General features: G+C 45.1%; 3 protein-coding genes across 10 annotated transcripts in view; 2 read left to right on the forward strand and 1 right to left on the reverse strand.

The window, feature by feature from the left end:
- The window catches only part of Ccpg1 (cell cycle progression 1), a 32,957-nt gene extending 31,263 nt beyond the window's left edge, over positions 1-1,694 (forward strand). Inside the window, exons 9-10 of one of the 2 annotated variants that reach the window (XM_038321342.1) lie at positions 1,000-1,097; positions 1,594-1,694. In XM_038321342.1, the coding sequence (XP_038177270.1) occupies positions 1,000-1,097; positions 1,594-1,610 (115 nt within the window). In that variant the 3' untranslated portion in view covers positions 1,611-1,694. Of the gene's footprint in view, positions 1-999 lie in introns of both variants that reach the window. The other variant, XM_038321341.1, reaches the window with a different exon arrangement.
- Positions 725-19,804, reverse strand: Pigb (phosphatidylinositol glycan anchor biosynthesis class B). 4 transcript variants are annotated; one of them, XM_038321345.1, is made up of 12 exons: positions 19,545-19,804; positions 18,660-18,795; positions 18,105-18,222; positions 15,042-15,146; positions 13,206-13,336; positions 10,914-11,054; positions 7,286-7,337; positions 6,300-6,466; positions 5,587-5,651; positions 3,301-3,514; positions 3,028-3,208; positions 725-1,991 (listed from the first exon to the last, which is right to left on the reverse strand). In XM_038321345.1, exons 1-12 carry the CDS (start codon positions 19,672-19,674, stop codon positions 1,842-1,844), a joined length of 1,590 nt encoding a protein of 529 aa, XP_038177273.1. In that variant the 5' UTR covers positions 19,675-19,804; the 3' UTR covers positions 725-1,841. The 4 variants fall into 4 exon arrangements, with proteins under 4 accessions (XP_038177273.1, XP_038177271.1, XP_038177275.1 ...); XM_038321343.1 differs by having other exon boundaries at positions 6,300-6,511; positions 19,545-19,803; XM_038321347.1 differs by lacking the exon at positions 10,914-11,054.
- Pigbos1 (PIGB opposite strand 1) lies at positions 19,619-23,666 on the forward strand. Of its 4 annotated transcripts, none has more exons than XM_038321349.1 (2): positions 19,619-20,065; positions 23,324-23,666. In XM_038321349.1, the coding sequence occupies exon 2, from the start codon at positions 23,388-23,390 to the stop codon at positions 23,550-23,552; it is 165 nt and encodes a 54-aa protein (XP_038177277.1). In that variant the 5' UTR covers positions 19,619-20,065; positions 23,324-23,387; the 3' UTR covers positions 23,553-23,666. The 4 variants fall into 4 exon arrangements, with proteins under 4 accessions (XP_038177277.1, XP_038177278.1, XP_038177279.1 ...); XM_038321350.1 differs by having other exon boundaries at positions 19,619-20,039; XM_038321351.1 differs by having other exon boundaries at positions 19,619-19,882.
- The last annotated feature ends 686 nt before the right edge of the window (positions 23,667-24,352 follow it).

Consider the following 24,352-nt stretch of genomic DNA (forward strand, 5'->3'; position numbering starts at 1 on the left):
ATTTGCAAAGGTGTGGAGGAGTGAATAGGTGGGCTCTAGGGAATTAGGAAGGTCTCCGCTTCGTCCTGAAGTGTCTGTCTTGTGAGATGGAGAATTTCGGAAGGATTTTGTCATGGGGTGGGATTGTGTCTGGACCGTTAGCTGACTGGCAGCAGCCAAGAGGATTGATTGGCAAGCTGTGAAACCAGCTGTGGTGTCTGCACATGAGACGCTGATGAGGTGGGAGGAGACAAGATACATTTAAAACAACACATAGTAAAACCGTTTATCTTATGTAAAGGGAGTAGAAAGGAAGTGATTTCCATACATCTGGAATGATATTACGCAGAGAATACCAGAAGAAGGTGCTAAGCAGAGGATCCAGAAGTGGATTGGTTTTGGAGGTGCCTGTTGACATTTATGTGGAGAGGATCGGTTGGCAGTTACCCAGCATTCATTGACTCACTCCAAAGTCAGTCCCCATTTTAAGGGCTGTGCAGAGACACTGACATCTGTGCCATTGTAGAAAAGGCCAAGCAAGCAAAGACTGCAGAGCGAGAGCACAGGCACCCAGAGATGGGAGTCAGTGCTGAGCTGAGGACTGCGGGGAGTCGTCATGGCTCTGTGTGAAGCAATGGTGGTGGAGTGCAGGGAAAGTCAGGCAGTTTTGCTTTGCAAGTGTGCGTATTATAGATTTCAGCTGAGCGATAAAGCCAACGGACACGAGACATTTTTTAAACTGGAATAAAGGAACATCTCATTATTTTATTGTCACATTCCTGTTCCTCATTACTTATTTGGTTTCCCCTTCCAGCCGGTACAGTTGTATTTATGTCTGTTTTTTCTTTATTGTTGAAAAGTAGTGAATTCCCTCTTTCCTGGTATTATAATAGAATTATATTTTATTTAATCTTTTTGCAGTGCTCAGATAGTAGATTAATGGAGAAAAGCATTAAGTTATTTTTACTTTTAGAAAACTGAACTCTAACATAGATTAAAAAATGTGTTTACTGCTTTCAGTCGACCTGATAAAAAGCAACGTATGGTAAATATTGAAAACTCCAGGCACCGAAAACAAGAGCAGAAGCACCTGCATCCACAGCCTTCTAAAAGGGAAGGTAAATGGCATAAATACAGTCGCACTAATGGAAGACACACAGCAAACCTTGAGATAGAACTGGGGCAGTTACCTTTTGATCATAAATACTGATTCATGGTTTTATTAGGGAATTTAGAGAAGTGGATGCTTTCTACTTTGTTTGGTGTTGAAGTTAAGGTGAAGTCCCCAAGATGACTGTCTTTTCATTTCTAGAGACTGGTTTGATGGCTTTATATTATGCAAAAGCACAGCTTACTAACTTGCATTTTCCTATAGCTTAGTTTTGTTAAAAACTTTTTTTTTTTGCTCTGGGAAAAAAAAAGTAGTTTTATTAAGGAAGCCAGGCATGAAATATTCTGTGCATGAACCAAGGCTTGGTTTGAGTAGCTGAGCTCAGCTGACACAGGGCAGGAAGTGCCACCATCTTGGTGTGCAGTATGGCTTGAGGAATGAGCTGAGACAAGGACCCCCTCTAACGTGTTCTACTCTCACGCTTTTGTCTCTGTGGGATCAAGAGCCCATTGGCTTGTGAAGAGCTTGCTGACTTGTTCTTGTGAACGCTCTTGCACACCTGAGCACTGGAAGAACAATAAACTGCACCGTGAGGAAAACTAAAGGTCTCTGTCAAATCTGGCGTCGTGCTAGTGTTTTTTCAGAATGCCTCGGTACGGTAGATGGTACAGCCGCCCCCAAGTGGCTTCCTCTTCATTTCACGAATCACTTGAAGTTCCCCTTGGTTACGCCAGCGTCTCTGCAGCTGTCCTCACAGTTCATTCCCTCCTGTGGCGACGCTGCCGGGTACCCGTCGTTCATAGACATGTATGTGACTTCCAGTCCGACCCTCTGGCCAGTGCGTGTGGAAGACAATAGCGGTCCTCTCATAGCTCCCCGAAGTGAGGAAGGCACGGATCTCCTACAAGGAAGTACAGACACATTGGTCAAGTGCAGTTTCAAAGAAATGTAGAGTTGCCAGCTATAATTTCTCCTTTGTGACTTTTTTCTCTTCATGATTCATGCAGGATTTCTACTTGTGGTAGCTAAACATATTTAGTGAGCTACAGAACTGGGGCTGATTTTCCTGGGGAAAGACCAGTTATGGAACATGGGGTTGTAATCATTAAATTTTATCAACTTCACTGGATTAAGAAACCATTGGAGGGCGGGGGGTAGGGGCAGAAAAGGTGGCTCTGGTCATGGTTGCTGACCTAGCATGAGGATCTAAATTTGGACCCCTACCTCGCGCGCGCACACAGACACAGAAAGCTGGGCATGGTAGCTGTGTATAGTCACACGTCTTTAGTACTACCTAGCACTTTGGAGGCAGAGGTAGGTGGGCTACACAGTGAGACCCTGTCTTATAAATAAACACAGGCATGGTGGTGCGTACCTATAGTCCTCACACTGGGTCATTGGAGTGGGGGCAGAGATAGGATTCTGGGGGGATGTTGACAAGCTATAGTAGTTATGCTCCAGGTTTAGTGAGAGACCAGACTCAGAAAATGTGGTGGAGATAGACAGGAGGAGGCATCAACTTAAACCTCTGGCCTTTCCGCATGTGTATACAGGAACATGAATACACAATGAAGCACATCTGGTGAGTTTGTGTGCCTTACAGAATTGAGGGAAGACCTGTCCTGATATGGATGGCACATTCCTGTGGGCTGCCGTCAAGTCTGCGTAAAGAAAAGGGGAGAACAAACTGAACCAGGACATCCCTCCTTTTTAGATGCTGCTCCGTAGAGCTGGCAGGCTCAGATTCCTCCACTGCACCACCCACGGGGTCGTGCCCCGAACCTGAGCCAGAATAAGTCCTTCCTCCTTAAGCTAGTGTTAGTCGGGCATTTGCCATAGCCATTAGAAGAGTAGCTCACCCAGGAGCAAAGGGATCAGTGAAGCGGATGGTGCTCATCCGTTTAAAATGCCGAATTGACTATTTCAAGTGGACATACCTTCTCCAGAACACTGAAGGAGACCAAGTGAGTGGGGAGAGATGCATTGCTTCGAAACTCTTGTTGTAGCCAGCTTAAGGGATTTAGGTAGAACGCATCTGCTTCATCAAGATACTGGGGTTTTCCAGTCAGGTCTGGAGGACACTGGAGAAACCGCATGGACAGTGGGCAGTGAACGTGGCTGTGTAGAAAGGTCACAATAGTTAAGCACCCCAAGTTTCCGTATTGTTTCAGGCTGACCTTGAGGACCTCAGACAGAACTGCCTTCCTTACCTGTAGTAAGGAGTGGAGTGGCAAGGCATCATGATGAACACGGAGACTGAAGCTGGGTCGGGACCTCTGGGGCAGACTTGCTGAATGTGACTCATGACATCCAGAGTGCCTCTCTGGTGAACTAGGCCAGTATAGAGAGCCAGCAGCGTATTTGACAAAAGCAGGAAGCTCAGAGCTACCTTCCGCCATGCCTTCAAGTGGGCGAGTGAGTATCCTGCATGGAGAGAAGGGCAGGAGGAAGCGGAACGTGGCGGTCTTGCTTTTGTGTTATGAGCTCATTTGTATGTAATTTTCCATGCAGACAGTATAAGCCGTAGCAAATAATGAATCTGCTTCTCTGCGCACTCACCACCATTGTGCGCTCAGGCAGGAGCTAGCCTTTTCCTGCTGAGTCAAAGGTGTGGCGTGGGTAATGGCTGTCCAGGCTTAACCTGGCAGACAAAGTCTGAGGGCATGTGACATCTAGGATTTACATTATGTGTATGGGTTTTGTGGGCTCATACATAGGTACCAGGAAGTTTGGATTGCTGCAGGAAATAAAGCTGTGTTTTCACCTACCACGTGAGTACTGAGTCCTACAAGAAAGACCGTAGTGGAACTGTGAACTCAGACACCAAAATTAACAAGAGAATATACAGTGTGTGAGGCAGCACACAGCAGTGATCGCAGCCAATGTGGAGGTCTAGGCAAGAGGGTGCCAGTTTATAGCTAGCCTGGGCAATTAAGCAAGATCTTCAAGTTGAAGCTGTTGCTTCCAGGGACAGGGATTGGCCTGGAACTTTGGTTTCTTCTGCCTCTACTTCCCAAGTGTAAGGATTACAAGTGTTTTATCTTTTCCCCTTAAGACAGGAACTTTCCATGCATGTAACGCAGGCCGGCCTTAACCAGCAATCCTCTGGCCCCGGCAGCCAGAGTGCTGGAGTGCAGAAAGATGCCCTTTTCCCTGACTTGTTGGCTTTAGAACAGAGTCCGTCTTGAAGTAGTGCATGAGCAGTGTGGATAGGCAGACCCGAACTCAGAACAAGTGCTCTGTCAGCGGGAAGCAAGGTCTCTGCGGCCAGCAGTGAACCACTTGACACCTACTACTTGTTGGCAGCACATCAGCACAAGTGCATCTCAGCATCTCCACCTTGGGCAATCGCAGCCTCCGGTTACTGATAAGAAACCAAAGCACAGTTCATGCTCTAAGGAACTCGTTATCCAGACCTAGTCTTAAAGGACTGAAATGAGTTGTGCTTAAGTAGGTTTTGTGCCATTAGACTGAAAAAAAATCTTGCTGTTTTACTGCCTCTTGAATCTAGCCTGCTTTTGATTTGCTATGACCTAATGACTGGTGGAAGGATTTGCAGATTTCAGATCCAGGCCTCCTGCCTTCCCACTCTTCCCTTGGGACCCACACAAGAAGCTCCACCTGATGGACTGGGCAGTGACAGGACTCAGGAGCTGATGTGTTTGGACAGCTACCCTGGTCCCACATATCTAGAGCCCTTCCTAGGCCCAGTGCTTTGTCCAGTTGGTGTGAGTGAGCGCACGGCTGAGATGTGACTTGTAAGAATAAATGGCATTAAAAGTCACTAATTAGACAACAGTGACCGACAGTGACATTTACAGGTTAAAACAGGTCACAAGAACAGAATAAGGCTTGGATTTGAAGTGTTTAGGAAAGACTTGATAATTCTAAGGGAAGTGGTGCATGGTGCAGCAAGCCTGACATCCCATCACTGGATGATCAGGAAGGAAGTCAAGGCCAGCCTGGATGACACAGTGAGATTGCCAGCCAGACTCTGTCTCATCCTCTAGCCCTGGCAAGAAAAGTGGAATGGCAGGTGGATCCTTGTTTTACCTTACGTAACACAGGAGGAAAGCTATTCAGAAGCTAGGCAAGGTGGCTCACATCAGTAACCCCAGCACTTGGTAGGCTGAGGCAAGAGGATGACCCTCGTTCAAGGCCATCTGAATAGTGAGGTCCAGGTCAGCCCTGCCTGCAAAATCAGACAGCAAACACCCACAGATCATTAGATTATGAAAAGAAATCACTACAGTAACAGTTTCTAATAGGAAAGTTTTTATCTAGCCAAGTTGGAAATAAACTGGCACTGTCTTTAATGTTTTAGACTCTTCTGAGACAGACAGGATCTTGTTATCAAAATCCCAGGCTGCCCTTGCCCTGTGGCTGATCCTCCTGCCTTTTCCTCTCCAGTGCGGGATCGCGGCAATGCTGCCACACCTGGCTTCTCTTAACTATTTCTATCTTTTAGTGTATTCTGTATTAAACAAAACACTTACCACAGAACACCATGCAAAATGGTAAAACTGGATAGATAAACCTGAATTCTTTGTGGCCCAGCATGCTACAATAAAGGATATTAAGGCAAAACATTAATTTTACACATTCCTACAAAATCAATGTATTTAAAATGAAATAAACATGATCTATTTTTCTAGTATCTCAGGTGGAATTTTTTAAAAAGAGATAACCATTTTTCAATCATAATTCTCATTAGCCTCAAACTCTTGACACTTTCTGCTTTAGTTTGTATTGTTGGCACTGCTGGCATTACACCATCCTCCTTGGCTTCACACTCAGAAATCATAACTCCTTTTTAAATAGAATGTGATTATGATCAAACAGTCATGTCAGTGAGATTATACTGTTCAGTTACACTTAGAAAAATATTACCAATTCAGTTAAGCAATACTACTCAAATTTGAAATAAGGATACATTTATTCAAAAATATTTTTAAATGTTTGGGTGTGTGTGTTTGGGGTGGCGTGCTCACGCCATAGGGTGACGCAGTTTAGGACATCTGGCATGGTGGTAGGTGCCTCTCTGCTGAGCCCTCTCCGCGATATGTCTGATAGTGACGATTGTCACTGGCTGAACACCATACACTTATTGTTACTTCCCTCTACCATAACCTTACTGCTCTAGCCTAATAAAGTAAAAGCCTGCTTCGGAATAGTTGAGAATCTCTTAGGAACATTGGAACAGTCTTACCTGTACACCAGCAGTGTCCAAAGCATGGTCAGCAGTAGTATGTGCAGCCTCCTTGGGGCCAGGAAGCAGCCGTGGATGAAGAAGGGTAAGTGTGTTCCCAGGACAACTGGAAACCCTTGACTGAAGTACCAGTGCCATGGGTGAGAGCCATAAAATGTCCCCAAATTCTGGAGCACGTTAAATTTCAAGAAATTAAATTGGACCAACGTCCACTGGTGTAAGTAAAAAAGAACATAGTGTCAGAAACTGATCTTGGACCTCTGAGTATTGGATAGAATCATGATATTAAATAATTTAAAAATCAGGCAGCAGCCTTACAGTAGTGAGTCTAATGACATGAAGTCTTGTTAATAACTTATTTTTATTTTTCCCAAGACAGGGTTTCTCGGGGTAGCCCAGGCTATCCTGGAACTTGCTCTGTAGACCAGGTTTGTCTCAAACGCACAGCTAATAATAAATCTTCTAGGCTGCAAATCGGAGTTGTAACTCCGTGCTGAGTGTGCCTTTTAAGGCCGAATATAAAGAAGTGGAAGTCTACTGCCCATAGTGTGGGAGCCTGGTTTGCAAACCAAATGAAGGGCAGAGTGTTTTGGTTGACAGGATTTCTGGATGACTAAGGATTAAAATCATTAAACATCAAGACATGTGTTATGGAAACCACAGCAGAGGACACCAAAGACGGCAGGAATGATTCAGTGGATTCTGTCATAACTATAAAGATTTGCCTCTGTTCCCAGATATTAATGGGTCTGTTTGTGTTCTGAGGTGGGGTCTCTTGTAGCCTAAGCTGGCCTCCACCTCCTCCCTGTGCAGCCAGGGATAATATAATGCTGACCACCTGATCCTCCTGCCTTCTCGGTGTGAAACCACACCAGGCTGGTGTCATCACACCCAGATTGAAATACAAAAACATTACAAGTCCAGCTTGAGGTTTCAGAGCAGTAAATGGTTAAAAATAGCCTTTAGTTTAATCTGTTTTTACTTACTTGGCCAAAAAAGATGCGATCAATTATCAGAGACAAACTGAAGGTTATAATTCTGAAAAACAAAGTAGAATGGTTACTCACATTTGAACCTGCCGGATTCCAGGCCAATGCCTTTTATAAATACTTTAAAAATGCTTTACAAGGGCTGGAGAGATGGCTCAGCAGTTAAGAGCGCTGATTGTTCTTCTAGAGGTCCTGAGTTCAATTCCCAACAACCACATGGTGGCTCACAACCACCTGTAATAAGATCTGGTGCCAACTTCTGGCCTGCAGGGACACATGCAGGCAGAACATTATATACATAATAAATAAATAAATCTTTAAAATAAAGGCTTTATGGGCTGGAGAGATGGCTCAGAGGTTAAGAGCACTGGCTGTTCTTCCAGAGGTCCTGAGTCTAATTCCCAGTAACCACGTGGTGGCTCACAACCATCTATAATGAGATCTGGTGCCCTCTTATGACATGCAGGCAGAATACTGTATACATAATACATAAGTCTAAAAAATGCTTCACAAGTTCACCAACTGGGTTCCTACATTTTGAAGGATATTTCACTGATGAGAAGCAACCTTAAGAAAAAAAACACTATTTTATCTATTCTTGACTAATCAGCCTGCCAACATAAAAATATGAATACTTATTATTTCAAAGTTCCCAGGGTTTAAACAAGTTCCAAATGTAACTGGCCCCAAGTATATTACAGGAGATCAGCTTCCCAGCTCCCAGGACTGCTGGCAGCTTTGCTATCCTCGTACTTCTGAGATTGGCTGTCTTCCTGTGTGTGTGCTGAGAGTAGCTGTCTGTCAAACTGCTTTGGTTCTGTTTTGAGACAGTCTCCATTTTTAGTTATTTAGCTACAGACATTGTCATAGTTCCCATCAGTTGTCAACTTGTCACACCTGAGAGAACCACAGCTGTGGAGTTGCCTCTATCGGATTGTCCTTTGACACGTCTGTGTGGTGTTTTCTTAAATGTTGACTGATGTCATAGTGTGTACCCACTGAGCGGAGCCATCCTCCGGCCCATAGGCCTAGGCTTGTAAGAAAGGTAGCTGAGCAATACACAGGAAGCAAGCTGGTAGGCAGGGCCTCCGAGGTTCCCTTTCTTCAGTTCCCCCCAGGTTTCTGCCTTGGCTTCCCTAGGTGATGGTCTATAATCGGTATATTGTAATTAATCCTTTCCTCCCCAACTTGTTTTTGTTCAGTGTTTACACAGCAACAGAAAGGTAACAAGGAGACACAGCCATATAATTTTTTGTTTTTTGAGACAAGATGGCTGTCCAGGAACTCTGTAGACCAGGCTGGCCTCACACTCAGAGACCTACCTGCCTCTGCCACCTGATTGCTATGATTAAAGGCGTGAACCACCACTGTTTGGCAGAGTTTTGTTTTTGTGAGTGGTGCTGGTGACCTTGAACTTCTACCTCAGCCTCCTGAGAGACATTGCCTCATTTCCACTTTGCGATTTCTTCTTGGGATTGTAGGTAATGAAGGTGGCTTTTAGCTTTTGCATATTTACCTTTGTTTGTTTGTTTGTTTGCTAATGGTCTAACTTCATTCCAATGTGATTATGAAGGATATTTTGTATGGTTTGTCTCTTAAGATGTGTTGAGCGCAGGGCCTTGTGCACGATAGAGAAGCACTGAGCCACTGAGTACAGCAGAGCGAGTTTCTGTTTTGTTTGAGACTGAGTCTTACCATGCAACCCTGGCTGCCTAGAACTCAAGAGATCCGCCTGCCTCTGCCTCCTGCATGCTGGGCTTAAAGATGTGTTCTACCACACCCTGCAAGATGAATCCCTTTATACTTAGTGGCCATCTGGATACTTCTTTAAAGTATATATTTGTGTGTATGAGTGTTTTGTGTGCACGCATGCATATGCACCCTGTAGGTGACTTGTGGCCTCAGAGGTTAAAGACAGCTGTTGGGTGCCCTGGAACTGAAGTTGTGGACAGCTGTGAGTCCCCATGTGGGTGCTAGGAACTGAACCTGGGTCCTCTGCAGGAGCCACAGGTGCCTTTCAACCACTGAGACTGCAGCTCCCAAACTGGATAGTTTTGGAAGCTGCTAGGGTGTTTCCTCATTTGTTTGCAGTTTTCCACGTTTTATGTCCTCTGGAGATGAGGTTCGGTTGATCATGTACTGTAGATGTCATTTGGTTTCTTCTCAGTGGGTCTCAGAACGTCCTTTTGTTTTGTTCTGTGCAGCGCTGGCGTCAGCATGTATGCGGTCTGTCAGGGAGCTCTGCCTCCATCGCAAAGATCCTTCCCTGCTCAAATGTGTCTTCTCAGGCTTTCTGTCCTGCTGGGAGATGTTCTGATGAACCTGTAGCAGACACTGCTGATTTACTCTTAGCGCAATAGTCTCTACCTTTCTGATGTTGTGACCCTTTAACACAGTTGCTCATGATAAAAGACATGCTTGAAGTTTTTTGTTTTTGTTTGTTTGTTTTGTTTTTTAGTTTTTCGAGACAGGGTTTCTCTGTAGCTTGGGAGCCAGTCCTGGAACTAGCTCTTGTAGACCAGGCTGGCCTCAAACTCACAAAGATCCGCCTGCCTCTGACTCCCGAGTGCTGGGATTAAAGGTGTGCGCCACCACCATGCAATGAAGATTTTCTTTTAACTTATGTTTGGAAGTAGGTTCAACATTTTTTCCTGGGTTAGTTAGGTGTGGTGGTTCAAGGTCACCCAGAAACTGAGGCAGAAGGGAATCTTTGAGTTCAAAGCTAGCCTGGTTAACATAGCATGTCCCAGGCTAGCCAAGGCTTCAGGGTAAGGCTGTCTCTAAAACAAAACAAGGCCAAACAGGCCAGGCCTAGTGGTACATATCTTTAATTACAGCATTTAAAAGGTAGAGGCAGGCCTGGGCTACATAGTGAGACCTCATCTCAAAAAAAAAAAAAGCAAAACAAGAAACAAAAATGATTTGTTTGTGAACCCTATTTTCCCATTATAAAGTCTGAGTGCTTGCACGATTTCCAAGTGGCTTTTGTCGCTGTTTGCCCTCCTATCATTTTCCCTCTGAAGGCTTTCAGTTTTCTGTATTCCCCATAAAGGCCAGAGCACTGGGAGCTGGCTCAGTATCTGGCACTGCCCTAGAGGCCAGGCCTCGTACAGGGGTCTGACCCAGCTACTGAGAGAGCTGAGGCACACGGCAGCTCCATGCTCTGCTGGGCAAGGTCCACTCCCTGGATGAGAAGACAGTCTGGATAGTCTACTGGATGCTGTAGTGGGTGTCATGCTGGGTGCTCAGGCCAGCTGGGTTAGACAACTCAACAGTTCCTGATCCGCTGGCTTTGCTAATTTTAAATTTCTCCATGTTTCTGTTTACTATAAAATAAGAACACTAGCATGACTTACACCCAAGAACATCATGGGGTCATTTGAGCAAAACTGTTATAAAGCCCTTAATAAATAAAAGAGAAAACTTTAGGAAATAAAAGTGGAAATTCTAATAGACAAACACTTTTGTTTAACTGAAAAAAAAACCAAGTTAATCAGTCTCATAAATGTAAAAAGTTTTCTGTGACATTAGATACAGTAATTAGCTGAAGGATACAAAATCTTTCCCACAACATGTCATGTTCAGGTTAATAAGGTATTATAGATGGCACCACGGCCAGACTTACCCTACAGGTAAAAAGCGATACAGGGTCAGATGGCGCTTTCTCTGTTCTTGGTGGAAATGACTGAAGAGTAATGGCACCCATGGGATGAGCGCTGTGGGGCGGACTATGCAAGCAAGTGCCACCAGGAGTGAGTACTTGACACTAGAGCAAGGTAAGGCCAAGTTAGTCGGCTAGTTCCTCTGTGAGAGACTCCGGTTTGGGGACTTTTGAGACAGGGTCTTACTTAAATAGCTCAGGCTCATTTCATACTCCGAGCCTCCCAGGTGCTGGGGTTCCAGGCCTGTGCCACCAAATCTAGGTTAGCACTTTCAAATAAGAAGAAGATTCTTAATACAAATCCTTTCTTTAGCAGACATTTAAGGAAATCCTGTTATTTATTCATTGATGGCTTGAGTCCATACGACCTTGTAGAGTGGAGCCTAATGGAAGAACATTCAGGTCCTGTGTCTGACCCCAGGCACTGCTCCCAAGAAGGAAGGTGTTTTTGTTTCTCCAAAATTAAGTAAATTCTACTCACTTGAAAGACACATGTATACACACATACACACACAAGGGTGTGTAATTACTGATGTGTGAAGGTGTGTAATCCCAGCACTTCAGAGACTGACTGGGGCAGGTGGATCATGAGTTCAGGGTGAGGCTGTGCAGTTTAGAGAGTCACCCAAGAGTTGGGGTTGTAGACATGAACCACCATGCCCAGGCAACTCTGTTTGTCTGTTGTGTAGCTCAGGCTGGCCTCAAACTTGGTATATAAAAGATGGTACCTTAACTCCTGATCCTCCTGCCTCTGTCTCCCAGTGTTGGCATTACATAAATGCATGGCCACCATGTCCAGATAGGTCAATGGTCTTTCACAGACCTACCCAGAGTTTCTCAAACTGAATGTGACATACAGAGAAAGCTGAGTAATCGGTAGTGAAACCACAGGATGGGGCCCAGCTAGGTCTCATCTTGATAAAAGAATACAGCAGGGAGTTAAAGTCCTTGGGTTATAGAGCACAGCAGAACAAGCCCATTCCCACAAGCTGCCTTAGAGGCCACGCTCCCTAATTACCTTACAGGACTGAAATATTCTAGTTCTCTCCCAGGCTCAGGACTCCAAGATTTCCTCAAGACTGAGCAGCCATTTTCTGTATCTTTTTCACTTCCAGTAGCCTCCATCATTTACCCAAATGTAATGCAGAAATGATCTTAATGGAGCATGGTGGCAGCAGACACCTTTAGTCCCAGCACTTGGGAGGGAAAAACGGGCTGCTCTCAGAGTTTGAGCCCAGCCTGGTCTACATAGTGAGTTTCAGGATAGCCTGGTCTACACAGTGGGGCCCTGTCTTAAGGAAAGGAGAATCTTGGTGCAAGAAGCCTGAGGTGCACCGGCTTGTTTGTGGCCAAGCTCCTGTCTCTTCCTTTCACTGCTTTTGCCTTTTTTTCTCTTTCTTCTCTTTCCTTCCTTTTCTTTTCTTTTCTTTTTTTGAGACAGGCTCTCTCTGTGTGGCCTTGGCTCTCCTCTAACTTACTACTTAGTTGAAGCTGGCCTCAAACTCACAGATCTGCCTACTTCGGCCTCCGTAAGTGCTGGGACTAAAGGCATATGCCAGCATACCCAGATTTAGTACATTCTTTTGAACTCAGGTTTGACTCTGGTGGTTTTCTACTATGTGTAGAATAAAACCCAAGGTGTGGAGCCTGGCTCCATCTCAGCCTCACCCTTGCTTGTTCCTCCCTCCCACACACTTGCTCCCCACACTACCTGCCTAGCGCCTACAGCTCTCTCAGCTCCGTGCTTCTGCTCAGACATTTCTCTCGGCTTGGTCTGGGTTTTGTTTTTTTCCCTGTTATTCAGCTCTGCTGACCCTCCCCCGTGCTGGTCAGTGGATCTGCAGGAACACTTAGCCTGCCTTCTGATTGCTTTAGGGAACCGGAAGGCAGTCCCAGCTTGAGTGAAGATTACTTATTCTGGCTGATTTCTTGCCGAAGGCTAGTTATGCCTGTCTCCCATGGGTACCTTCAAGTAGAGCTTGGCAAGGATCCAATACTCTTTCTTCTAGTCCTTTGGAGCCCACCAATGATAGACTGCTACTTCAGCGAGCTCTGGACACTACTGGGTGTCCTAAGCACCATCTACACTTTGTGACCAGCCATCTTTTAAGATTCACCATGCAGTGTGACTGTTTTCTGTTACACTCATTGGAAACCTTTGGTTCCTCTAAGTCCCATGAACACGTGGGATCTACTGGATAGAAAATGTTGATACTTGGGGTTTTTCCAAAGCACATCCTAGACCTCCTGTCTTACCTGTTCATGGACCTCGAGCCTTCCAGGGGATAGTAGAAGAGGGCAATTGCAGTGAGGGCAGTCTCCGTGGTGTTCGTGAGGGTTCGGGTACAGCAGTACCACGTGAACCAGGAGCACAGCTGGCAAAAAAACTAAGAAGTCAGGAGTGAGTACAGCTGCAGTAGGAAATGGATAAAGTGTTATCTTCTGTAGAAAGCACGGGTCCAGATGCTACAGAAGCTATGTCAAAGAGGAAATGCCTGAAAAGTAGACATGGCCAAACGCTGTTTTTATCCTGTGCCACCCGCAGCTCTGATAACAGATTGGCATGTCTTAATGCTAAGTTGGTAGTGCTTTCAGAAGGTTCTGATGGAAAAAAAGAAAGCCGGGCAGTGGTGATACACACCTGTAATCCCAACACTTGGGAGGCAGAAGCAGGCAGATCTCTGTGAGTTTAAGACCAACCTAGTCTACAAATCGAGTTCCAGGACAGTCAGGGCTACTCAGAGAAACCCTGTTTTGAAAACCTAAACAAACAAAACAAAAAGGTTCTGATTTTCATGATGGAAAAGGTTTTCCTTGAGGAGAACTCAGGGAAGGTCTCCAAGGTGGGCTGCCATCTCTGCTACCACTTCACGGGTGCCTTCGCAGTGCGCATAAAACATAAAAATAGTTGCCATGGGGATGAGTCCATGTCTGAATCAATTAGCGGGGACTTAGTCACTAAGCTAATTTTCTTTTTACAATGTAAAATACAAAACAGACCAAGGAGCTAAGAGCACTTACTGCTCTCTTAGAGGACAGGAGTTCAGGTCCCAGCACCCTGCCGGTGGCTCACAAAACACCTAACTTCAGCTGCAGGGAATCCCACACCCTCTTCTGGCCTACATGGGCACCACATCCAGACACACAGAAAATAAAACACATCTTAAAATGTAAAGAAACAATGTCGGCACAAATAGGCCCTTCCTCCAGGTTACTAATACATCATAGTCCAAAAATGTGTTGGTGAATGGAAAACTTGGAATTTAGAGTGTATTTTGTGATAGAAACAATAAAATCAGTAAATGATTCACGTGGGCAGAGTGAAGTAAGGAAACCGTGGCACTGCACGATCCATTCCCCCATTGGGGGTACAGTTTGACTGGGAGATACAAGGCAGAAGGGTCTCTGTGAATTTGAGATCAGTCTGGTTTACACAGTGAGTTCCAGAACAGGCAGGGCTATGTAGGGAGACCCTGTCTAAAAAACAAAACAAAGTAAACAAACAAACACAAGGGGGGCTGGAGAGATGGCTGCTCTTCCAGAGGTCCTGAGTTCAATTCCCAGCAACCACATGGTGGCTCACGGCCATCTGTAATGAGTCTGGTGCCCTCTTCTGATATGCAAGCATACAAGCAGGCAGAACACTGTATACATAATAAATAAATAAATTTAAAAAAAAAAAAAACACAAGCATGAGAAATAAGCCTATTTCAGACCATGCCCTCCCTCACACAAGCCCAGTCCCTTCAGGTTCTCCAGCTAGGGCTGTGCTTCAGTAAGCAAAGGGCTTTCTCAGGTGATCCTCAGGGCTGGGCAGGGACAGCGAACATAGGCTGTAAAGCAGCTTCCAGAATGTCCAAAGACTAAGGAAAGAGATGAGGACTCTTGACAGCTTAGATGCCCAAGGGCTTCCATAGCCGGCTTTGTGATCCAGCCTGTCCCACTTGGGGCTCAGTCAGGAGATGACATGTACCACCCAGATTTTACTGTTCTTAATTATGGGAGAATTTCCAGGCAGTGCCAGAGACCAGCTGTCTTAGGGCCCATCTGCCCACGCATGCTCTGTCAAATGTCTACAGTGTTGGGACTTACCACCCATCGTGCCACTTCCTGGTTCCCCACGTGCTTCATGAGTGAGTACAGTCTTACATCCGCTACAGCAGAGAGAAGAGCTTGGCCCAGTCTGGGAATCCAGATCTTCAGTGGGTAAAAAGGAAAGGTTTGTTGAGCACATCATCCTGGTTCATATTGAACTGCCATAAAAACAAAACCTAACCATTTGCAGGAAGCCACCTTCCCATCTCCGTAGTCACTCAGGCGCGGGTGGTGTGTGCTTAGCTTGCCGGCTCTTGCTTGCAAAGCAGCCTCTCCCCCATCTTTTGGAAAGGCTTTGCTATGTAGCCCCGCTGTCTTTTTATGTCCCAGCACCCCCAAGTATTGGGATTTACAAGTGTGAGACACCATACCCCACTTACCCATTTTTATACTTATGTATATCTTACAACACTAATATACTTTGTATAGTCGGCACTGAACCTAGGGCCGTGCGCTATCACTGAGCTCCTCCTGAGCAGCTTGAAACCATTTTATTGTGTTAAGATTCTATTTTAGGGTGGTGGTGGTGCATGCCTTTAATCCCAACACTCTGGATGCAGAGGCAGGCGAATCTCTTGAAAGACTCTAAATGCATTTGTAAGCCCCCTCAACCCTAAGACTTTACACTCACTCTCTCTTGGAAACAGACAGTCGCCCCCACACACACATGCAGGACTGCTCATCCTCCTGTGTCTTTGTGAATAATCTTCAAACATAACTCCATTCTGGAAATTGAGGCAAATATAACCCATAGATGTTGACTCAGTTCCTGATGTATTGATTTAGTCACTAGAACAAGGTCAGGAAGACCACAGAGATGCTCCCTTATCTCACCTGATCACGCAGCTATTCTCCTGCCCTGGAATAGACCAATCACTGCTAGTAACCCTTTGAATAAGCCAATCCAATAAGTTGAAAAACAACCTTCAGGTTCCCCCTCCTTGTGTCTGTGGCTTTTTGCTTTAAAAGATGGACTGTAACAGCTATCGGAAGTCCTTCATATCCCGAACCTGAAGGGCCCTGTCATGACAGAATAAAAATCCTCTTGCTTTTGCATCAATTGTGCCTGTGTGAGTGGTGTCTGGAACGACTCCTCCCTGATGTTTGGACTTCTAGTCCAACACTCTTTGCATTCCCATTCGAGAGTTCAAGGCCAGCTTGGTCTACAAGAGCTAGTTCCAGGACAAAGCTACAGAGAAACCGTATTTTGAAAAACCAAAAAGAAAAAGAAAAAAAAGCACTTGTTTAGGGCTGGAGAGATAGCTCAGAGATTAAGAGCAGTGGCTTCTCTTCCAGGGGTCCTGAGTTCAATTTCTTAGCCACACATCACCAACCATCTGTGATGAGATCTGATGGCCTGCAGGCATACATGCAGGAAGAACACTGTATTTGTAATAAGTAAATCTTTAAAAAATTATTTTTAAAAAAGATTCTCTTTTAGAAACATACGGTAGGTTTTGTTTTTCAGTCAAGCATTTATAGTACTATGTGCTGGGTATCATAGCAAGTATTACATGCATTAGCTCATTCCTTCTAACAACATCCAACAACACCAGGCCACTGAGACTTGTTTAACACACGAGGAGACCAAGGCACAGAGAGGTTAGGCTATGTGCCCAAAGCTCTAGAGTCAGTTAGCATTGATGCCTGGATTCAGACCAAGGTAGACCTGATACCGCAGCCTGGACTCTTAACAATAAAAGGTTTTAAATCCAGGGCTGGAGAGATGACTAGTGATTAAGAGTGCTTGCTGCTCTTTCAGAGGACCCAGGTTCAGTTCCCAGCACCCAGGTCAGGAAGCTCACGGGTACCTACCAGCACTAGAGCATCTGAACCCTTCTGGCCACCAGCACCAACATTAGTGTGCCAAGCACACATGAATAAATGAATCTTTTAAAAAAATGGATTTTTTGGAGATGGCCTCAGCCACTGCAAAGAGAGGAACAGCCCTGTGTCAAACAAGCTAATCCAGAGCCTCAGTCTTTCTAGGTGCCACATAGCACCTCAGAATTGGACTCCCTTTGAAATACTGGAGCCTGGTTTTCCCTGACCAAAAAGAAACAGTCCAAACTCCTGGGTCCAACTTGATGACAGCCTGACAGACCCTGAGGGCCGGCATGTACCCCAGTGGAACCTGCTGGCATGCACCTCAGTGGAACCTGCCGGCGTGTATCTCAGTGGAACCTGCCGGCGTGTACCTCAGTGGAACCTGCCGGCGTGTACCCCAGTGGGACCTGCCGGCGTGTACCCCAGTGGGACCTGCTGGCATGCTCAAGGGCTTGGTTTGGTTCCCTCCTGCCCCTCTTCCAAAGGATCCTAAAACTGAGAGTGGGACTAGACAGACTTCTCAGGTCCTGTGCACAGGCTCCATAGCCTAGAAACTGCAGCCTTACTACATAGCACAGTGATGATACAGGTTATTAAATGTTTGTCAACACTAATTTTTCTCCCCAATCCAATGAATCAAAACATCATATAAAACAGATATTTTGCCTTCTTTAAACTGCGTTCTCACAGCAGATTTTCTCATCGTCTTTTATTTGTGTATGCTTTATGTGTGTGTGCACACAAAGATGCTAAAAGGTGTTTGACCTCTTTCTCTGTCACACGTTCCCTTTGAGGCAGGGTCTCTCCCTGACCTGGGGACTGGGGTTTTACAGGGTGGAGTACAACCCGGGGATAATCTTCTGTTTACCTCTTCAGAGCTGGTGTCACAGGTATTTGCAGGGACACTTAGCTTCTTTCATGGGTGCTGGGACCTGAATTCTGGTCTTTATGAGAGTGGACAAGGGCTTTTAACCTTGAGCTAACTCTCTAGCCATTTACTTTTACTTAAAATTTAATTTATTTTTAAATATATTGAAGAATTCTACATCAGTGTCTTTGGTACAGTGGGCTTCCTGGACGGGGCTGGACTTTACCAACAGTAGCCTTTTAGGAACAAATTTTGTGAATAATAACTTTGTTATTATTCAGTTATCATTCAGTTATTACCAGTTAGCTCTTGAAAAAGGAGCACATCTGGATTTAACAATTTTGGTCACTTTAATTTAAACTTACCAGCAATTGAACACTGTCTTTCCCCAAAAGGTGCAGAATCTTGTAAATGCTCGCAAAGATGAGGGGGTAGGTGTAGCCCCTCAGTCTCTCTGTCCATTCCCAGGTCAGATAACCATAATTACTAATGTCAAGGACCAAATAGCAAATAGTACTGAAAAATTAATTTATACTTATCTATATAAACCCATATTTTTTTTTCTTTGACAATGAAGTTTTAAAACAGTTTTTTGTTTTGATGGTAGGAACTGATCGCCAGCCTTGGACATGCTAGGCAGGTAATGCACCGCGACACTGCACCCTAATCCTTAAAACACAGGGTTTTACTTTATATTGAATATTTGATCTACTAAAATCTTACTTTCCTCAAATTAGAAATGTGTTTCGCGAGTCCAGCACGGTGGCACCGGCCTTTAATCCCAGTACTTGGGAGGCAGAGGCAGGTGAATCCCTGTTAGTTCAAGGCTAGCCTGATCTACAAAGCATGTTCCAGGCCAGCCAGTGCTGTTAGACAGAGGAACCCTGTCTTGAACCAAAGAAAGGCACTATAAAGGATATCTGAAGACCATGTGATGTGCAACTTCAAGAGACTGCCAGTATTCATCAGGAACGAAACTCGTCTGCACTAGGAAGCAGTTAAGTATTCGCAGAGCAATGGTAAACAAGACCAGGTAAGTGCTTTCTCCAAGAAGACCTGAAAAGCAAATCAAAGTAGCGACTGTGGCAGCTCCTCCTTTAGATACACAACTGTGGTCTTCCTGGCTCTGGCTCCGGCTCTGTTAAGGCCCTTCACACCACTCCACAAATGTTACCTAGTTAAGTTTACTACACCAGCTGCAGAGTTAGCTAAGGGTGGGACTCTTGCTTAGCCTGCTTGTTCCCTATCAGTGTGTTGGGAACAGGTAACAACCCATGAACACCTCCAACCACTGCAAAAAGACAGAAACCCCACTAGGGGGCGGGGACACACCCACCCCTGTTCACCACTGGTGGGTCCTTAACCGAATCTCCCCGCCTCCCCCGCCCTGCCACTGGTGATTCCTTTCCGATATGAGGAAGCTAAGGCTCAGAAAACTGCTTTGCCCACAATAAAAATGCTGTTACTGACTAGGTAGTATTCAAACCCAGGCCGATCGGCCACCTCCCAAGTTTGCTTTTCAGCTGCATGCTGAATACAGAGTATTTTCTACTTTAGTTGTTAACAGTCCGTGTGTATGTGAGTGTGGGAATCAGATTTTATGTTAAAATCTGTTATGCCCGGTGTGATCATGTCATCACCGCACGTCAATGGGGAGGCTGAGGCAGGAGGATTGCGGCAAGTCCAAGCACAGCCTGCACCGCACAGCGAAGGCACTATCCAGCGAGCTTCTGCTCCTTTCCACTGCCATGCACAGCCCGCCAAGACGCAGGAGCCGCGAGCTCTGCGGCGCACCCGGCACTCACCGCCGCGCTGAGAGCGCTTCTCCTGCGTATTCACGTACAGCGTAGACTTCCTCTTCCGCAGCTTCATCTCGCCGGAGCCGCTGTGGAGACTGTGGAAGGCCAGGCCGTGGTCGCCGGCCTCGGGCTCCATCCCTTCCCAGCCACCTGCAGCCCACAAGGAGCTTGCCCCGCACCTTCTCCCGGGCGGACGCGCACCACTAAGATTGGGCCCGGCGAGCCGCCGTCGCGGGGCTGCTCCAGCCCATCCACAGCCGGAAATGCGGCCGGAAGCGGCTGAGTCTTTAGGTGGTGCTGGGCTGCACCTACCTGACAGGAGTTCAGTCCTGGAAAAGACAAAAGTAAGGACTGGACGCCTTCCTGCTCCCGGCACCTCGCGAGCGCCCGCTGAGGAGGTAACAGAGCGGAGGGAGGCAGTGAAGTGCTGAGAACCAGCTCCCGGGTGACCTCGGCGCTCACCCCACATGCCGCGTCCTCGCCTGGGAACCGTTCATCAAGGTCTTACAGGAGACAGAAAGTTATACGTCAGTGGATTTTTTTTTAATTAAATGAAGTTTTTTTAAAAGATTTAATATATATACAGTGACCTGCCTGTATGTATGTCTGCACGGCAGAAGGGGACACCAGATCTCATCATAGATGGTTGTGAGCCACCATGTGGTTGCTGGGGTTTGAACTCAGGACCTGTGGATGAGCAGCCAGTGCTCTTAACCTCTGAGCCCCATATCAATGAATATTTATTATTAATCTGTTTTCACCACCCCCAGGGGATTTCTCTTCCAAATTACTCTACTTTCTTTTCAGTTCATTTTCTTGAGTTGATCTCACTATATAGATTAGGCTGGCCTTGGATTCAAGAGATCTCCCGACTCTGCATCGCGAGTGCTGGATTTAATGCGTGCACTACCACACTCGGCCTCATCTATTTATCTAACTTGGTGACAGGTCCTCACTATATAACCGTGGCTGGCCTATAACTCACTATGTCGACAGGCTGGCCTCAAACTTAGAGAGGTTTGCCTGTCTCTACCTCATGAATGTTGGGATCAAAGGTGTGTGCCACCATGCTGAGCAATCAAAGCATTAAAACAAAATGTTGGTGGGGGCTGGAGAAATGGCCCAGTGGTTAGCACTGACTGCACTTGGAGAACTCCCTGGTTTGATTTCCGGTACCCACATACTGTGGCTCGGTGCCTCTGAGGGCATCAGGCATGCATGCTGTTGCAGTTACGTACATGAAGATGAACACTCATACACATAAAATAAAACTTTTAAAAATGCATCGGTAGAAACATCAGGTAGATGGGGACGTCTGTCCTTCAGGCCTCAGATGCCCTCTGCTAACATTCTTAGCTTCTGAGCTGGTGGAAAGAAAGGGCTTGTCACTGCATCCCAGCATTTTACCTGATAGTCATAAAGATGTTTGACCACATACAGATGGCTAAAGTCTGACTATTTAGGGTTAAAGATAGTCCAAGGTAATTTGACTTGGAGGCCTGCAACTTCCTGGCTCCTCATAGTCACTGAAGTTCTAATTAGTCAGCGTTACTTTTAGAATGTTTAACGAATGTGTTTTGTTTTTGTTTGTCCTGGAAAGTTCAGTTCATGAAACCCAAGATACAATTATCATCTTTTAAAAGGGGGGGAAGGGGTCTACTGAACAAACTGAGGTTCAGAAGACTCAGATTATTTATTTATTTATTTATTTGTCTATTTATCTATCTACTGATTGATTGATTGATTGATTGTTTTTTCGAGGCAGGGTTTCTCTCTAGCTTTGGAGCCTGACCTGGAACTCACTCTGTAGAACAGGCTGGCCTCAAACTCACAGAGATCTGCCTGCCTCTGCCTCCTGAGTGCTGGGATTAAAGGCCTGCACCACCACTACTGCCCAGTCAAAAGACTCAGATTTAACAACAACAAAAAAACCAAAAGACAAAACAAGAAACCCCACTACATTAGAAACAGTTTCAAATGGCCTCTGGCTTTTGTTCCTTTTTTGTTTGTAAACTCTTCGCCATTGAACCAAAGCAAGATTGGTAAAATTGTCATTTGTGTGATCAAATGTGTAATCTAAGAGAAAACACACCTTCTTTTCCCTGATGAGCTTAAATTCCATTTGAGAGCCATTATAAAATTTATGAAAATCAATGCTACTGACTTTTGTGACCTGGGCCTGGGTTAAGAATCCAGAGAGTGTGTGGCTCCTTCGCTCTGCTCTTCTCATTCACTAACATCATACCAAGGTGACTGACAAGCAGCACTGTTATCTAGAAGGTGCTATGTCCATTTGTGAGTTTCCACTATTTTCAGTTGTTGGAACTAGAAGCAAAATCTTTATCCTGTTTTTCTCAAAAAAGGCATGTAATGGTCTGCATTTGATATCTCCAAAAATATCAAAAGGAACTCAACAAACTTTGTTGTTGTTTTGTGTTGTTTTACTTTTTTTGAGATAGGATCTTACTATGTAGCCTTGGCTGGCTTGGAACTCACTATATAGACTAGACTGGCCTCAAACTCACAGAACTCTGTCCCAACCCCCCATCCCCATCCCCTAATAGTGCTGGAATTAAAGGCAAGTACCACCACTCTTGGCTCTTATAGCCTCTTAAATATTTTTGTCATAAAGCTTGCTAAAAATTATGACTACTGCAGAAGAAATAGTGAAAAGTCATTTATTATTATTTATTAATACATTTTATTATTATTTAGATAAAATTTAAAATGAGACAGTCATGTCTGACTTCCCTTCAGGTATCTTTTGGAGTAAAAAGTTTTGCATGACTTGCAAGGTGGTTGCCATCCCTTTCCATCCTTTTGCCATTTTAAAAGCTTCCAGTTTACACACACAGAGAAGACTAACATGGCTAGGTTAGTGGGATAAGCCTGTCATCCTGGCACTTTGGAGGGGAAGGCAGAACTGTAATCTCTAGAACAGCCTGCCTTGTCTCAAAGAACCAGGACAAACAGGCGAACGCCAGGAAAGAACTCAGTGGGAAGGTGCTGTAATAGAAGGGTATTTAGCGTCCTCTCAAGCCTCCCTCTGCCCTTCATTCCCTATAAGTTCCTTTTTAAGGTTGTTGTTGATTGGCTTTGCTTTTTGTTTGTTTGAGACCTGTTATGGTATCCAGACTGTCCTCAAACTGGCATGGAGCCAAAGGGTGACCTTGTGCTCCCCATCCTCTTGTGTGTGCCCGAGTTCTGGGAATATGAGCATGCACTGCTGTGCCTGGAGGAAATACAAAGTTAAATGTAAAATAAGATTTGTAACTATTGGCAACTAAATTGAACTTTTAGAAAATATTCCATAGTAAATCTATATGCTGTCCTGCAAACCCCTATGTATTTGTATTTATTAGTTAGTGATTTTTTTTTCATTTGTTTGTTTGTTTGTTTCAAGACAGGGTTTCTCTGTGTATCTCTGGTTGTCTAGGAACTCGCTCTGTAGACCAGGCTGGACTTGAACTCAGAGATCTACCTGCCTCTGCTTCCCAAGTGCTGGGATTTAGTTAGCGATTCTTAAATATTATAAAAACATTAACACCAGAGCAAACTCGTAATAAATCTTTGAAAGGGCAGTTGTGCTGGAGACAGGGCCCAGGGGTTGAGAGTGGATAGTGCTCTTCCAGAGGAGTTCAGTTCCCAGCACCTGTGCTGAACGCCAACCACTGCCTGTAACTCCTGCTCCAGGGACTCTGACGCTTGCTGGCCTCCGAAGGCACTTTTTAAAAAGGCTCCTGTACTAAGTGGTCCCTTTTTTGTCCCCCTTTCTTTGGAAACAGGTCTGAAGAGATTCGCGGTCTGCGGAGCATAGTCGCCCTCAGCCTGTGTGCTACTTGTTTGGCGATGCTCAGGAGACTGACTGTTTCACAGGTGCTCTTTGCTGTCGCCCTTGGAATTGTTGGAGGAATGTATATCTATCAGCCACTATTTGAACAATATTCGAGAGACCAGAAGGAATTAGAAGAAAAGCTGCAAGGGTTTCAAGCAGCAGAAGAAAAGAAGAGCTAATTCCACGTCCCGTGAATTTGTAGGCTCTGCTCGCCATTCTATTGAAATTACACATGGACTATTAATTTAGTAAAAATTTAGGTACATTTTAATAAATAAATCATGGGTAAAGGATTCAGGCTATTTGTTTATTTATAGTTTTGTTTTCAAGACAGGGTTACTCTGTGTAGTCCTGGCTGAACTAGACTTTACTCTGTAGACTAGTCTGGCCTCGAACGCAAGAGATTTGCGTGTGTCTGCCTCCCAAATGCTGGGATCAAAGGTGTGCGCCACCACCGCCAGGCAGTTTAGGTTGGTTGTAACATTGTTCTTTGTTGGTTTGTTTCAGGGCAAGAGCTCACTATGTAGCTCAGGCTGGCCTCAACTCAGCTTTCCAAATGCTTGGTTTATGGGGCACTGGCATTTGTTTTTAGATAGGGTCTATCTATGTAGCTCAGGCTGGCCTCAAACATGCCATCCTGCCACTGGTGCTGGGCTTACAGAGTCTCAACACATCTAACAAATAAGATAATTCATTTTAAAAAATGCTTCTTTTTACAACATCTTGAATTTTGCAGGCAAATGGATGGAGCTAGAAAACATCATTTTGAGTGAGGTAACCCAGACCCAGAAAGACAATTATCACATGTACTCACTCATAAGTGGTTTTTAAACATAAAGCAAAGAAAACCAGCCTACAAATCACAATCCCAGAGAACCTAGACAACAATGAGGACCCTAAGAGAGACATACATAGATCTAATCTACATGGGTAGTAGAAAAAGACAAGATTTCCTGAGTAAATTGGGAACACAGGGGCC

Source organism: Arvicola amphibius, chromosome 3 (genome assembly GCF_903992535.2).
Source record: "Arvicola amphibius chromosome 3, mArvAmp1.2, whole genome shotgun sequence".
Classification (NCBI taxonomy): domain Eukaryota; kingdom Metazoa; phylum Chordata; class Mammalia; order Rodentia; family Cricetidae; genus Arvicola; species Arvicola amphibius.